This window comes from Acomys minous, assembly GCF_964271855.1.
Source record: "Acomys minous genome assembly, chromosome: 14".
NCBI lineage: Eukaryota > Metazoa > Chordata > Mammalia > Rodentia > Muridae > Acomys > Acomys minous.
Window position 1 is genome coordinate 90,052,352 of NC_140496.1, and position 13,831 is coordinate 90,066,182.

Sequence of the window (13,831 nt, forward strand, 5' to 3'; positions counted from 1 at the left end):
CAAGACCAGCCTGGACTCCTCAGAAAGTTTGAGGCTAGCTTGAGCTATGGAAGACCTGTCTCAAAAAAGAAAAACAGGGAGAACAGAGGAACAAAAAGTCCATATTGGGTTATAGTAGAAGGAAATAGCCAATAAATGAGTGACTAAATGTGCAAAACTCTATTAAGTAATTATTAATGCTATGGAAAAGATGACATTGGGATAACTGGGCCGGCCCATTTCTGCCAAGCATTGAACTAGTATATAATAAAACAGTTCTTTTTTTCTCGGTGTATATACATGTTTAAATCATTCCTTTATTTAATGTAATGCCTGTAGAAATATGATATTTAATAGAAATACAAAGTTACATGGTTTCACTAGCAACCAAGGTGAATGGGGAATTGGTGTGCGCACAGAAAACTTGGAAGGTAGCATTTAGATTCAGCAAAAGATGAGGACTGAACATGCTGGAATGTTCATAATTACCTGTGGCAACTTTATTTGCTTATAATTTGGGAACCAGTCTAGAAATTAAGCCTCTAAGTATCTGAGCTAATAGTGTGGTGATTCTATGTAGATTGGTTCACTTTGGGTCTAAGCTGAAACCAGAGTAGACATGGTATAGAATCAGAGGGCCTGAGAGCGAATGAGTGCACAACAGGGGCTGATCCAGGCTCAAGGTCACTTTCATTGCTGGTAAAATTTCCTGACCGTTTCCATTTAGAAAATGTAATTTCTAGGTAGTAACCTTGTGCTTTTTGAATACCACAAGATGCCAGGGCTTCAAGAGCAAGAGCTGCCTCCTAGTGGGAGAGAAGCCAGGGAGAGCCCAGAAAAGGCGAGGGAACCAGAGCCACTGGGAGAACACTCAGGACCAGTGGATTCAGCACCACCAGAGAGCATAGAAACAGACAGGCTTGCCCTGGCTAAGAAACTTCAGGAAAGTCAGGAAGAGATCGGCTGTCTCACTAAAGAGAGAGATGACCTGAAAATGACACAAGAAGCACTTCAAGTCGAATGTGCCCAGCTGAGAGAAAATGCCGGAAAAACTTGGGCTAAGGTGAGTTTTTTGTTTACTTTTGGTTTTTTGAGACTGTCTCAAGTACCCAGCTTGAACTCATAATTCCCCTGCCCCAGGTCCAGGTACAGTCCTGTGCACCACTCGGCTCGGACAGGATGAGTTGCTTTCTTCCTACTTAACTGGTGTTTCTTCAGATTTAAGTTGTGTCACATTTAAACACATTGTTTGTGTCACATTTAAAATCTTACTACTAATCTACAAATGTTTTCTGATCATGGAGTTACTGGAAACAGAATAAATAAAAAATGGTAGTGAATGTGAGGAAACAGTTGAAATTGTTAGAACATCTTTTTTCTTGAGTGTTCAAAATTCACTTAGAAGAATCAGTGCTTTAATCACAGAAAAGGTAAACCAGAAAAAGTGATTTCTTTCTTTCTTTGAAAATACCTTTCCCACACTGCCACTCCTATGCCATGCCTGGGAATCGGGAACTGTAATCTCAGGACTTTGGGTGGCTGTGACAGGACTGTTTCAAGGCCCACCTGAGACCAGTAAGTGAGATCCTGTCCTGTCAAGCCCTTCTCTCTTCTTCACTGCTTCTGTTAAGAGACCTAGAAATCATCCCTGCTCTTACTGTGTCTTCCCTTCCCTCTGTAATGTAGTCTCACTATACTCTGTGTCTCTGGAGTATGCGTTTGTGTGTACACGCATTCATATATGCATGTAACCTGCATTAAAGCCCTCCCATTTTTCTATCCACATTATCAATACAGGATCACCATTATTGCCACTCCCTCCACTCATTTTCTTTTAGGTTTATTTTTATTATTTTATGTGTCTATGTTTTGCCTGCTTGAACGTCTGTTTGCCACATGTGAGCCTGATGCCAAGGAAGTGGTGAACCTCCTCGTAGGTGCTGGAAATGGAACCCAGGCCCTTTTCAACAACAAGTCCTCTTAACCTGTGAGCCAATTCTTTCTAACCCTGCTACATTCCTGGACTCGCTTTGTAGACCAGGCTGGCCTCGAACTCATAGCAATCCACCTGCCTCTGCCTCCTAAGTGCCAAGAGCACCACCATGCCTGGCATACTGCGTTCATTCTTAAATGTTTCTAAAACTGTTGTCATTCTGGAATAAAGTGTTTTCTTCTTGAGTTTGTTTACTATGTTACTGTAACTCTTTAAAAACTAGAATCTACTTCATGACCCATGAGCCCCCGGACCATAGACCCTATTGGTGTCTTGCCTTGTGCAGCCCTCTCTTCCTGTGATGCTCTTCTATGATTGTGTGTACTTCTCAGGAATGTTTAATGCTCTGATCAGCCCCCCACCTGGAGTACCTATCCACCTTTGTGTAACTAGTGTTTTCAACTCTCAGCTTTCTTTACCCAAGAAGCCCTTCCTAGTGACCCATGATAGTAAGTGTGCCTAGAGTCAGTGCCTGGAAAGCCCAGCTCCTCAGCTGGGTGGGAATTGGCGTAATATCTGTCTTTCTCCCTAAAGTATGATTCTGACAGAAATCATATGAGTGAGGGACAAAAGGCCTTTGTCTAACGGGATGTTTAAAAAGTGAGCCCTTAGTTAAAACATGGTAGCTCTCTGTAGAATAGGAAAATGTGGAAAGATTATTCTATAAATGAGCTAGTAAATCGTATCTCCATTATTTAAATGCCTTAATTTCTTTTCTTCTACAATTATCTTTAGTTATCAAATGTATTGTCTTGGTATTCGCTTAAGACACAAAGCTTTACATAAAAACAGTCCCTCAGTGTGGAAGGAAAGGACAGTGAATCTACTAAAGTAGCGAGTGAGGTGGGAGAACTGAGGAACAGCAGAAAGGCAGAGTCAGCATCAGGTATCCCTGAGAGAAGAAAGAGAAATGCTCAAATTGGTAAAAGAGCAAATAAGTGGAATGCAGCTAGGAGTTATGCTGGTTTCATAAAGAGCTGTTTACAGGTTCTCTTCCACGATCCCTGACTCTACTAGCCCTGAGGAGTTGCTTAGGTTTCAGGTTCGTACCAGGTGGTATTAGAGAGCTGCTGGTTACCACCAAGGCATGCGTGCCACTGCTGCACTTGAGGTTATTGTGCTGTACTGGTCAAAGGAGAAAGGTGAGATGCTGTGCCTGCAGCAGGTTCTCCAGGCAGATGATGAGCAGCCACGGCATCTCAACAAAGTCACAACCTAAAGTGGTTTTTCTCTTTCACTGTATTTCTCAATATAGTTTATAAGCAAAGATTTTCCTTATGACTAAATCTTTTCAAAAAGGAGTTAGTTACACTAGGATGGTTATGTTCCTATAAATGTCTTCTAATTTTCTTTCATACTAAAGCACCTAGAAACTGAAGAGGAACTTAATCTTGCTCAGTGTTGCCTGAAGGAGAAAGAGAATAAAATTGACTCACTAATAGTGAGCCTCTCCCAGAAGGAAGCTGAGCTGTCAAGTGTTCGGGCACAGCTGCAGTCGGCCACTGATGAACTAGAGAGGAAGGTAAGCTGATGACAAGAGGCAGCAGTGGGAGGAAACTAGGAGATTGCTAACGTGAAGCCTACTATTCGCATACTGAATTATCCTGGAACCTATTTTGTACTTTAAAATAGGAAAGAGAGTGTGTGTGTGTGTCTGTGTGTGAATGCCTGTATATTTGTGCTGATAATTTATTTATCATTGGTTGAAGGTTCAAGAGCTCTGTGAGAAACAGGAACAACTTAATGTAAAAGAAACTAGTGAGGCTCAAGGGAAAATGAGTGAACTAGACCAAGTCCAGGCGCTTCTCTTAGCCAAGGACTCCGCACTACAGATGATAGAGAGCGACAGGCTCCAGCTGAATAAACAGCTTGAAGAAAGTCAAGAGGAAATAAAAACTCTAATTAAGGAAAGAGAAGAACTAAAAAGAACACAAGAGACGCTTCATGTAGAGAATGAGCAACAGAAAGAAAAAATTAAGGAAATCGGCGCTAAGGTAAGTCTGCACCTGCTAATCTGGGGAAAATAAACTAGGACTAAGATGATTGTGACGTCATCTATTATATTTTTTTTCTGTAATAATTCAAAAGGAACTAAAAGGCTGTTCATATTAATCTGAGTGACTTTATAGAAATTGCTAGTTCAAGGAATGTTTCAGGAAAGACAGATCAAGTAGCCGTACTCAGATGGATTTAGAAACATCAAATGCTGAGTTACAAGAAAAAGCAGGCCTTCCTTGTTAAGTGGAAAAGATGTCTGCCTAGTTAACCCACACCTCTTATCAAAGACAGCGTGGCGTGCATCCCACTAAAATGTGAAAGTTTTGCCTCGCTTTAGGAATACATCTTCCTTTCTCTTAAAAAACAAACAAACAAAACCCACTTCTGTGTACCTTTGCTCTAACTTGTTTTCTTTTCAGCTCCAAGAACTTCAGGACAAAGAGTATGAATGTCTTGTGATGAAGACTGTTAACGAGACTCAAGAAAGTAGATGTGAGATGGACCGCTTGACTGAGCAGTTGGAGGCCCAGAGGTCAAGTCTGGAAAAGGTGGAGATGCAGAATGTAAGCTTGACTCAAAGACTCCATGAAACCCTGGAAGCAATGAGGTCTATAGCAGAGGAGAGAGATGAGCTTAGCGGTGTAGAAAAGCGCCTCACAGCAGAGAGAGACCAACTGCAGAAGAGCCTTGAAGAAACAGCAACTAGAGTGAGTTGCTGTCTTTCTGGCATCGTGCATCATTAATGTCCTAAAGACCACTGGGCTTCAGGTGGAAGGATAAAATTGCTCCTGCAGAGCTTAGGTGTAGCTTTTCACATTGTACACATCCTCACAGTTGCTCAGAGATATTTGTAGATGTTCACACTGCCCACTGGTAAACATAAGAACAGTGTGTTTGGGTCCTGGAGCGCTGGACCCTGATGACAAAATAGACTGACAATGCATTGGCAGTGTCCTATCCTGGGGAAAGATAGACTGACAGTGGTTTATGGAGAATATGTGGTCACATCCCAAAATGCCTCAAGAGAGTGAAGATTGGGAGGCCTCAGACAGAGCAAGAGGACTGTACTTCCTTCCTTCTGTATACCTTCTGTTTGAATGTGTTTCTCAATCGTCTTTTCTTTCTCTTACTTATGAAGGGTCTGGAAAAAGAGGAGGAGCTAAGAATTGCTCATCTGAATCTGCAAGAGCACCAAGAGACTATCAGCAAGCTCAGAGACACTGTGTCTGATAATGCAGATAAAGTAGCACGTATTGAAGCAGACTTAGTGCACACAAATGCTGCCTTGGAAGCACAGGTATTTTTCAATCTGAATAATCAGGAGGTGACTCAGATCTGTATAATGAAACAGGCTGTGAACACGTGTACATTTTCTGAAGGCACAGATTTGCCAGTTCAATTTTAAGACTGTTGTTGGGGGTGGGAGGGTGCCCGTATATTCAGTACTCTAACTTACTATATGATTATCTTAAGAGCCAAGAACTCCAGGAAAAAGAGCATCAACTTTGTCAAGTAAAAGCTGATCTCAGGGTAACGACAGATCAAATGGAGCAGTTGAAGAAGCAGCTGGAAGCCCAGAATTTAGCTCTGGAAAGCGTAGAAACAGAGAAGCTAAAAGTGACTCAACAACTGTATGAAAATCTTGAAGAAGTACGACTTGCTGCTAAAGAGAACGATGGCCTAAAAAGTGTGTGTGAGGCTCTCAGAACGGAGCAAGAGCAGCTGAGGGCAAGTCTTCGACAAACAGAAGCGAGGGTAAGTTCCCGCCCCTGCCCTGACAGGTCAACGAGTTCCTTCATGGTGACAGGAATAATAGTCTTTTAGGCAGACAGTTTGGTATTCTTGAACTTTTTGAACTCTGTATTTCTTTATGGAATTTTATCCTAGCTGTATATTGATTTAGTTGTTAAATACATATGCATATGAATGTATACATATATACACACATGTAAACATATACACAAATTGCTTGGGTATAGTAGTTGGTGATAAAAATAGGAAGCAACCTAAATGTATCTTAGGAAGAAAATGGTAAATATGAGCAATATGCCAAAATGCTGTGGAGGTCTGTAAAAAGCATTGATCTCAGAGCCCTGACCAGCAGCTCAGAAAAACATTAAGAGGGAAACAGTTCAGTAATGTGTTGGCTTCTTGAAGTAGGCTCATGGGGAAATGGAATGGGAAGAAAAGGACTAAGTTTCTGACAATAAAGGACATTAAGGAGTAAAAAGCAGGCCCATGCTGTGTGAGTTCCATGGGGTAAAGCATCTGCTGCACAGGCCTGACAGTCCGAGCTTGGTCTCAGGGGCCTGTGTAAAGGAAGAAGGCAGATAGACACTACAGGCTTGTCCACTGACATCATGGGATGCCCCACACACACAGTAGTAACAACAACAACAATAGTAATAATAACTTACGGTATATTTTTTAAAAGAAATAAAAGCAGATTGATGTTATGACTCAGTAGCAGAGCATCTGCTTGCTTATATAAGGTCCTGAGTTCAGACCCCAGTTCCACAACAAAAAAGAGGTTAAAAAAATAGGTAAATACATAATTATTTTTTACTAAGAAAATATTCACTTATTTTTTAAAATACTACTTAATATTAAGATATGTCCCTGTTTTAAAAGGATCTGGAAAAGCAAGAGAAACTAAGAATTGCTCACGTGGATCTGAAAGAATACCAGGAAACCATTGACAGTCTCAGAGGGACTGTGTCTAAGAAGACAGATGAAGTATCAAATATGAAAATGGAGTTAGAAAATGCAAATATTAAGTTACAAGAAAAGGTATTGATTAGTTGTCTCTCATTTGTTCACGCCTTAAAGCCTTTGGGGATAGAAAGGTTCAGCTACACTGGGAAATGATGTGACTCCCTGGGTGTATAGTGAAAAAGACAAAGAACATTATTCCACACAGTCTACAAGAACATTCATAGCAGCTTTACCCGATATAGCAGGAAAATGAACCTTAATACCAGCAGGTGATTGGATGACTGCATTGTCATCTTTAAGTTCAAAAGGAAACAAAACTGATCTAGGATGTTAAAGGTCAGAATATTTACCTGGAGGAATATGGGTACGCAGATGTTTATAGGATGCTGAAATGCTAGCTAGTGTGGTCTGTGTTATGGTCTTATAGATGTATGCATATGTCAAAACAAACTAGGCCTTTAATCCCAGCATTTAGGAGGCAGAGGCAGGTGGATCTCTGAGTTTGAGACCAGCTTTGTCTACAGAATAACAGTCAGGGCTACACAGAGAAACCTTGTCTAGAAAAGAGAGAGAGAATAACTGAACTCTGCATTAAGATTAGTATACTTTATGTGTGTGGTATACTTCAAATGAGAGCTTTAGCAAAACATGATAGGATCACGTGGGGAAATTACTTTCTTCATCTGTTTAGAAACTTCTCCCCCCCCCCTCCTACATACACAGCATGCTGGGATTAAAGGCACACATGACCACTCCCAGCAAAACTAGTCTTTATCTTTCTTTTAAAATGGGCCATAACCTGGCCTGGGGAGATAGCTCAGCAGCTGAGAGACACTGCCCTTGCAGAGGGCATGAGGTCAGTGTCCAGCACCCATGTCAGGTGGCGCACAGCTGGCCGTCCAACTCCACCTCACTCACATGCACATAATGGCGCGCTGGGGAGGTGGCTCAGTAGTCCTTGCCAGAGGACCCAGGTTTGAGTCCCACAGTGTGACAGCTCACAACTGTCTTTCACCTCCAGTTCCATGAGATCTGGCACCCGCTCCTGACTTCATGGGCACCCAGCATGCGTGTGCTGCCTAGACATACATGTAGGCAAAACACCCTTAGACCATAAAATGAAGCAGTAATAAAATACGTCTAAGATATCAACAATAAAAGTTGCTTTAGAAAGGGTCTGAATCCTAACGTGATTTCATATCTTCAGGTTCAAGAACTTAAAGCAAGTGAGCTTCAACTGGCGAAGTTGAAAGGAGGCATCAGTGAAGTGCAGCAGCAGCTCAGGCAGCAGGGCTTGACTCTGAGTAACATCGAGTTGGAGAATTTGAATCTGGCTCAGAAGCTTCATGAAAACCTTGAAGAAATGAAGTCTGTAATGAAAGAAAGAGATAATCTAAAGAGAGCCGAGGAGATGCTCAAGGCGGAGAGAGACCAGCTCAGGGAAGCCCTCAGGGAGGCCAAGGTGAGTGTGGGCGCCTCCCAGTCTAGAGATACTGCTCTTGGAGGTGCAAGGTCCATGGATGAAACTCTCTGAATGGAACATTCCTTAATTTTCACACAAAAAGGAAGTACAAAAGCCACCATGTTTTTCAAAAAATCCTATTTTTCATTTTTAGAAACGATTGGCTAGACACATTATTTTCCTCTAAGTTTCTGAAAATAAAACACAGCAAAAAGAAACTAGCATTAAGTGAAAAAGGGTATTTCAAAGACTACATTTGCAAAAGGTCACATGTCTCCTTGTCTTCTGCTAGTAGACTTCTAGAAATGAACAGGTCTTACAACTGAACTTAGAAGGAAAAAAGCAAAGTAAAAATCAAAGCAGAGTTTTTCTTGCCTTTATTTCAGGATAATCTTTAAAAGATTACTTCAAATCATCTAAAAAGAAGCAGAAAATTTAGACAGCTAGATATAGGAAGTAAATCTACAGCTGTCGTTACGGTCATGTTTGAAGGCTAAAGTAGGAAGCCTTCTGTTTCCAGGAACAGATGCTCAGGAGTCCGGTGTGTGTGTGGTCTGTCAGCATTTGCAAACAGACTTGCTCTGTTTGACAGATCTGTACTGAGCAGATACTCTTCTAGGTACTGCAGTGGCCAAGTTAAAGTAATGATCAAAATGGGGCTTGGGGAGAGACATGCGTTTTAACCAGATGCAGAAAGAATATGAATACATTTTGAACTTTCCACCCCAAGTTCTTGGAAGAATATACACGGCCTGAGTTTTCTAGTGTGTTTAGATGGTGGCAATAATTCTAAACCATGTGGGAGAATACAAACTAGAAACCTACAACTTAATAATGAGCAAATTCTTCTCTAGAAATCGAGTGTTCTCACATACTCCTTCAGTGACTCTGAAGTCATTCACTGTGTAACTTGACAGTAATATTGCTCCCTTTTGTTTGTATATCTTAATGCTGTTGTTATATTACAATGAAATATTCAATTCCATTATTAAATTTTACATGATGTAAAATGTAAGCATGTGGCCAGGCATGGTGGCACACACCTATAATCCCAGCACTCGGAGGCAGAGGCAGGCAGATATCTGTGAGTTTGAGGCCAGCCTGGTCTACAAAGTGAGGCCAGGTCAGCCAGGGCTACACAGAGAAGCCCTATGTTGCAGAGAGAGGGAGGGAAGGAAGGAGGGAGGGAGGAAGGAAGGAAAGAAGAGCTAGAGAGATGGCTCAGGTTAAGAGCAGTGGATGCTCTTCCAAAGTTCCTGAGTTTGGTGGCTCATGACCATCTATAATGAGATCTGGTGCTCTCTTCTGACATGCAGGCACACATACAGGCAGAACATTGTACACATAATAAATCTTTTAAAAAGAAAGAAAAAAGTAAGCATATATAATTAGACATGCGATGTGAAGGTGATTATTGCTCTGTATTTCTCTGTACCAGGACCATCAGAACCCTGAAGAGATGAGGAAACATGCAGAAGGGTTGCTATGTGGTGCAGAACAACACCTAACAGAAAACCTGCGAGAAAAGTGCCTCAGGATAAAAGTAAGAGCCCTGTAGGAGCTGCACAGCATTGTTGCTGCTGTTCCAAGGGCATTCGTCCAGCCCAAGGTGGAATTAGAGGGAATGGTGTGTGGAAAGTTGAGTGTAAGCAGAGAGCCCTCTTGACAGATGAGTTTTACTGGTGTGGACAGAGATGGCGGAGAGGTAGAGTATTAGATCATAGAAATGTGTGGCCTGACTACTCCATGATGGCAGAGGGGCAGTCTGGGTCATGGCCACTGATTGGTCTGCAAAGTTCCACTGCTTTTATAAACATAATCCAACTCAGTCTTGTGTTATGGTGAACAGTAAATTTATTCAAAAGACTTAGCTTTCTTTATTGTATTCGCCTCTGGTTAATTTTCACAATATTATGTATTATTTCTACATTCTAAAAATCAGTTTCTTTGTTTTTTTAAATACAAAGGTCTAAATTTCTTATTTCTATTAGAGAAAGTATTAAGATGCCAAGTTTTGTTACAGCTCTAGCTAGCATTCATTAGAGTGAATTCTGATTTCCTTTAGGAGCTCCTGAAAAGATACTCCGAAATGGATAAGGATTATGAGTGCCTGAATGGGTTCTCTCTTGACTTGGAGAAGGAAACTAAAACCCAAAAAGATCTGTCAGTCACTGTAAAAGCAAAGGTCTTACTTCCACACCCACAGACCAAAGAGATTGAAAAGCTTCTGACTATAAACCAGAGGTGTTCCATGGAATTCCACAGAGTCATGAAGAAATTTAAGGTACCAACGCTTTTCAATCTTAGCTTGATACTGATGTTAGTTCAGTTACACATTTCAATGTCTTTAAGTCTTTTGGGAATTAACATATATACTATTTATGTTAGCTACCAAATTAAAGATTGTATGGGTCTGAAGATAGGATTCAGTCAACAAAACCTGACTCTTCCTATGGGCATAGAGACCATGTGAGGGTGCTCAGAGTCCCCATGAGTCACATCCCAAAGATGTCATGGTCTGGTAAGGCAGGCATGTGAAGGCAGTAAGTGCAATCGCAGAGGTATGAACAGGTTTGTTATGTGACAGACATTTCCTGGGGATACATAACACATGTCTGTTCACCCCAATAGGGAATCTACAACAGCCTCCAAAAGCTCTCCCCAAAAGAGGTGATGACTCAGGAAGGCTGCCCCCTGGAGCCTCCTGCCCATCATAGAGGCAGCTCAGCAGTCTAAGATGTCCCCTCAGCACCTTGGCTGGGCAGCGTCTCCCCGAGCAGTTACTTTCTATCTTGCGGATCTTGTAATTTCCCAGTTAAGTTTCTTTCCTTGGTGAGCCTGGAGAGGGCCTTGCTTCTGTCCTAGAAAGAATGTTTCAATTGGAAGAAAATTGCTGTGCAGTAGACTTGTGTGATGTAGACTGACACCATGGAAGCCAGGCTAAGCAGTAAAGCTTGACGTTCACTGTGTAGATGGTGTGGAGCCAGTGGATGCTCATTTTCGTAGCTGCAGAAACCAAGTTGGGTTACCATTTTAAGAAACTGCTGTAGAACAAACAAAGATGACCTTGAAGGAGTTGTGTACACTGACAAGGAAAAACCGCTAAAGTGTTCCAGTGAGATACTTTGTGACTGTACTCCCAGGGAAAGTTCTGTAGAGTGGAAAGGACACAGACTTAACAAGATGCTAACAACTCAAAATAGTAGGTCCAAAAGGTAGGTGGCGGAGGAAAGAAAGAAAAGTATGGATAAAGTCCCTAGACATGCTTAGCCAGGTTGTAATAGTGACTTTTAAAAGAGAGAGTAACAAAGCAGGTGAAGAATGAGGAAGAGGAGATCAGTTTAGTTTGAGGTGCATTGAAGTTGTAGCTCTCATGTTGTACCACCAAGAAGAGCCAAGAGGACATATTGCTGAACCCAGGGTTTGTCAGGAGAAAAGTCAAGCATGTAGGTGACAGACAGTGCAACACTGGTAATGTCATTCAGAAAGCATCTAGAAGAATAAGAGTATTAGGGTAAGAGGAGAACGCTAGAAAGTGTCAGGGAGCCAGGCCTGGCATCCAGGGTAGACAAGCTAAGCACAAGGCTGCTGCTGTTCTAAACCCCTTGCAGGGAGAGGGTCAGGCTGAGGCCGAGGCCTGGAAATGATGTGGTCAGTGGCCAGGAGGTTCTGGGGCTGCCTAGCCAGCCGGTAGGGCTGAATTGATGAGCTCTGAGCACAGTGATAGATCCTGCTTCAAAAAATAATGTGGGAAGCATCTGAGGAAGCACCCAACATCAGCCTCCACCTGTACACAAACACACATACACAAACACACACACACACACACACACACACACACACACATAAATTCACACATACACATACACACACAAAAGATGGTGTGGCCTGGAGTGACGCGTACCTCAGCTGGAATATGCAGTGAACATTTCCCTCACTTTGGTGAAAATGGACTCCTTGATGGCCGTAGTTGGGACAATTTACTGGTGCCTTAGAGAAAAGGGTCAAATTACAAAGTTAAGGAGTGGCCAAGGGATTAAGAAGCAGGTACCCTGCCCCCAGGTTCTGCTAATCCCCCCAGAGATCCCACCAGACCTAAAATGTATGAGATCTGGGGAACATTATAGCCTTAAGAGTTTATTCCCTTAAAGACAGACATCTAAATATGCTTGACAAGGAAATCTTGAAGCATGTCACATTTTCAGTTACTCAGACCAGACTGTTAGAATACGTTGAAGATCTAAAAGGGGCCTGCAGAGGTGGCCTGGCAGCTAAGAACATTTCCAGGGAACCCAGTTGTCTGCAGGCAGCTCACACCACCTGCAACTAAAGCTGCAGGCTTCGAACATGCTCTCCTGGGCCTGTGGACACCTAAACTCACGTGACATGAACTTCATAAGAAGTGAAATAGGATAACGTTTTTTACTGCTCAAATGTGTGATGGTAGGAGATTGGCAGTTTAGCCAAAAATTCTATCATAGAGCTGGAGAGATGGCTTAGTGGCCGAGGCCCCAGGATGCTCTTCCAGAGGACTCAGAGTCCACTCCCAGCGTGATGCTGTGACTCCCGGGCGTCTGAAACTCCAGGTCTAGGGGATCCAGTGCCCTCTTCTGGCCTCCATGGACACTGGACACACATGGGGACCACAGACATACATGTAAGCAAAACACACATAATTAAGTCTTTATTTATAAGTTAATGAGATCATGGGAAAAGGGGCTTTTAGAAAGGGCCACGTGACATTTTAAAGACACTAAACCTGAGATGTACCCAGTAGGAAGTCAGGCATGGAAGCAGCAGTCTGGAAGGGCTGCTTTCCTGCGCTGCTGAGGAGAGGAGCTTGAGGAGAGGAGGAGAGGGGCTGCTTCCTTCCTCGTTGTCATGGCGTAAATGGTAAGAGACCTCATCGTCTCCTCAGTACAGTGTCTCATTTTTCACTTTGTCTTTTTCCTCAAGTACGTGCTAAGCTACATTGCAAGGATAAAGGAGGAGCAACATGAGTTCATCACTAAGTTTGAAATGGCTCTCATTCAGGAAGTGGAAAAGCAGAACGAACTACAGATAAAAATGCAGAGCTTTCAACAGGGTTATGATATTCCACCCAGAGATGTACAGGACCTCAAACTGAGCCAGGAATTGGACCTCCATATTGAGGTATACCTTATTGCCTTTCATAAATAGATACCTTTGTGTGTGTTTAAAGTCATTCTTATTCATCAGAAGTTGTTAGTAACTCTCAGAGTTAATAGCTGACCAGGGACAGCTTGGATGCTGTCTGTCTGTAAGATATAGAAAATAAATTTAACATCTGCCAGTCAGAATCCATAAAACTTTGGGTTTCCCAGTGCCTTCTTGCCCATGACTGAAAATCAGATTTCTTTCCCTGTGTCAGCTCCACAGGGACTTTCCTGTTTGCCCAGCAACGTAAAGCTGGCATGCAGTTCCCAACATGAATGTGAGGTGTGCTGTGTATACAGGAAAGCAGTGAGCAGAGCCTGGAGGTGAAATACCTCTGACATGTAGCATACATTGCCAGCCTTCTCTTAGGCAAAAAATTGGAGCAGAGTTTTATATTAGGATCTGTTTACTTTAATACCCTAGTGAGTAGAGTAGGTATTTCTCCCCTTTATATTTTTATAATTTGTATGTTATTTGGATAAAAATTTTTCCTAATGTTTATACAA

The 13,831-nt window shown here is 42.2% G+C and overlaps 1 protein-coding gene across 2 annotated transcripts in view; it reads left to right on the plus strand.

Annotated features, from left to right (window-relative positions):
* The window catches only part of CENPE (centromere protein E), a 66,695-nt gene that overhangs the window by 35,769 nt on the left and 17,095 nt on the right, over nt 1-13,831 (plus strand). Inside the window, exons 29-39 of one of the 2 annotated variants that reach the window (XM_084755907.1) lie at nt 755-1,042; nt 3,336-3,494; nt 3,682-3,966; nt 4,390-4,677; nt 5,109-5,267; nt 5,444-5,725; nt 6,602-6,760; nt 7,893-8,147; nt 9,586-9,690; nt 10,213-10,431; nt 13,104-13,301. In XM_084755907.1, coding sequence (XP_084612033.1) covers nt 755-1,042; nt 3,336-3,494; nt 3,682-3,966; nt 4,390-4,677; nt 5,109-5,267; nt 5,444-5,725; nt 6,602-6,760; nt 7,893-8,147; nt 9,586-9,690; nt 10,213-10,431; nt 13,104-13,301 — 2,397 coding nt within the window. The remainder of the gene's footprint in view (nt 1-754; nt 1,043-3,335; nt 3,495-3,681; nt 3,967-4,389; nt 4,678-5,108; nt 5,268-5,443; nt 5,726-6,601; nt 6,761-7,892; nt 8,148-9,585; nt 9,691-10,212; nt 10,432-13,103; nt 13,302-13,831) is intronic. The other variant, XM_084755908.1, reaches the window with a different exon arrangement.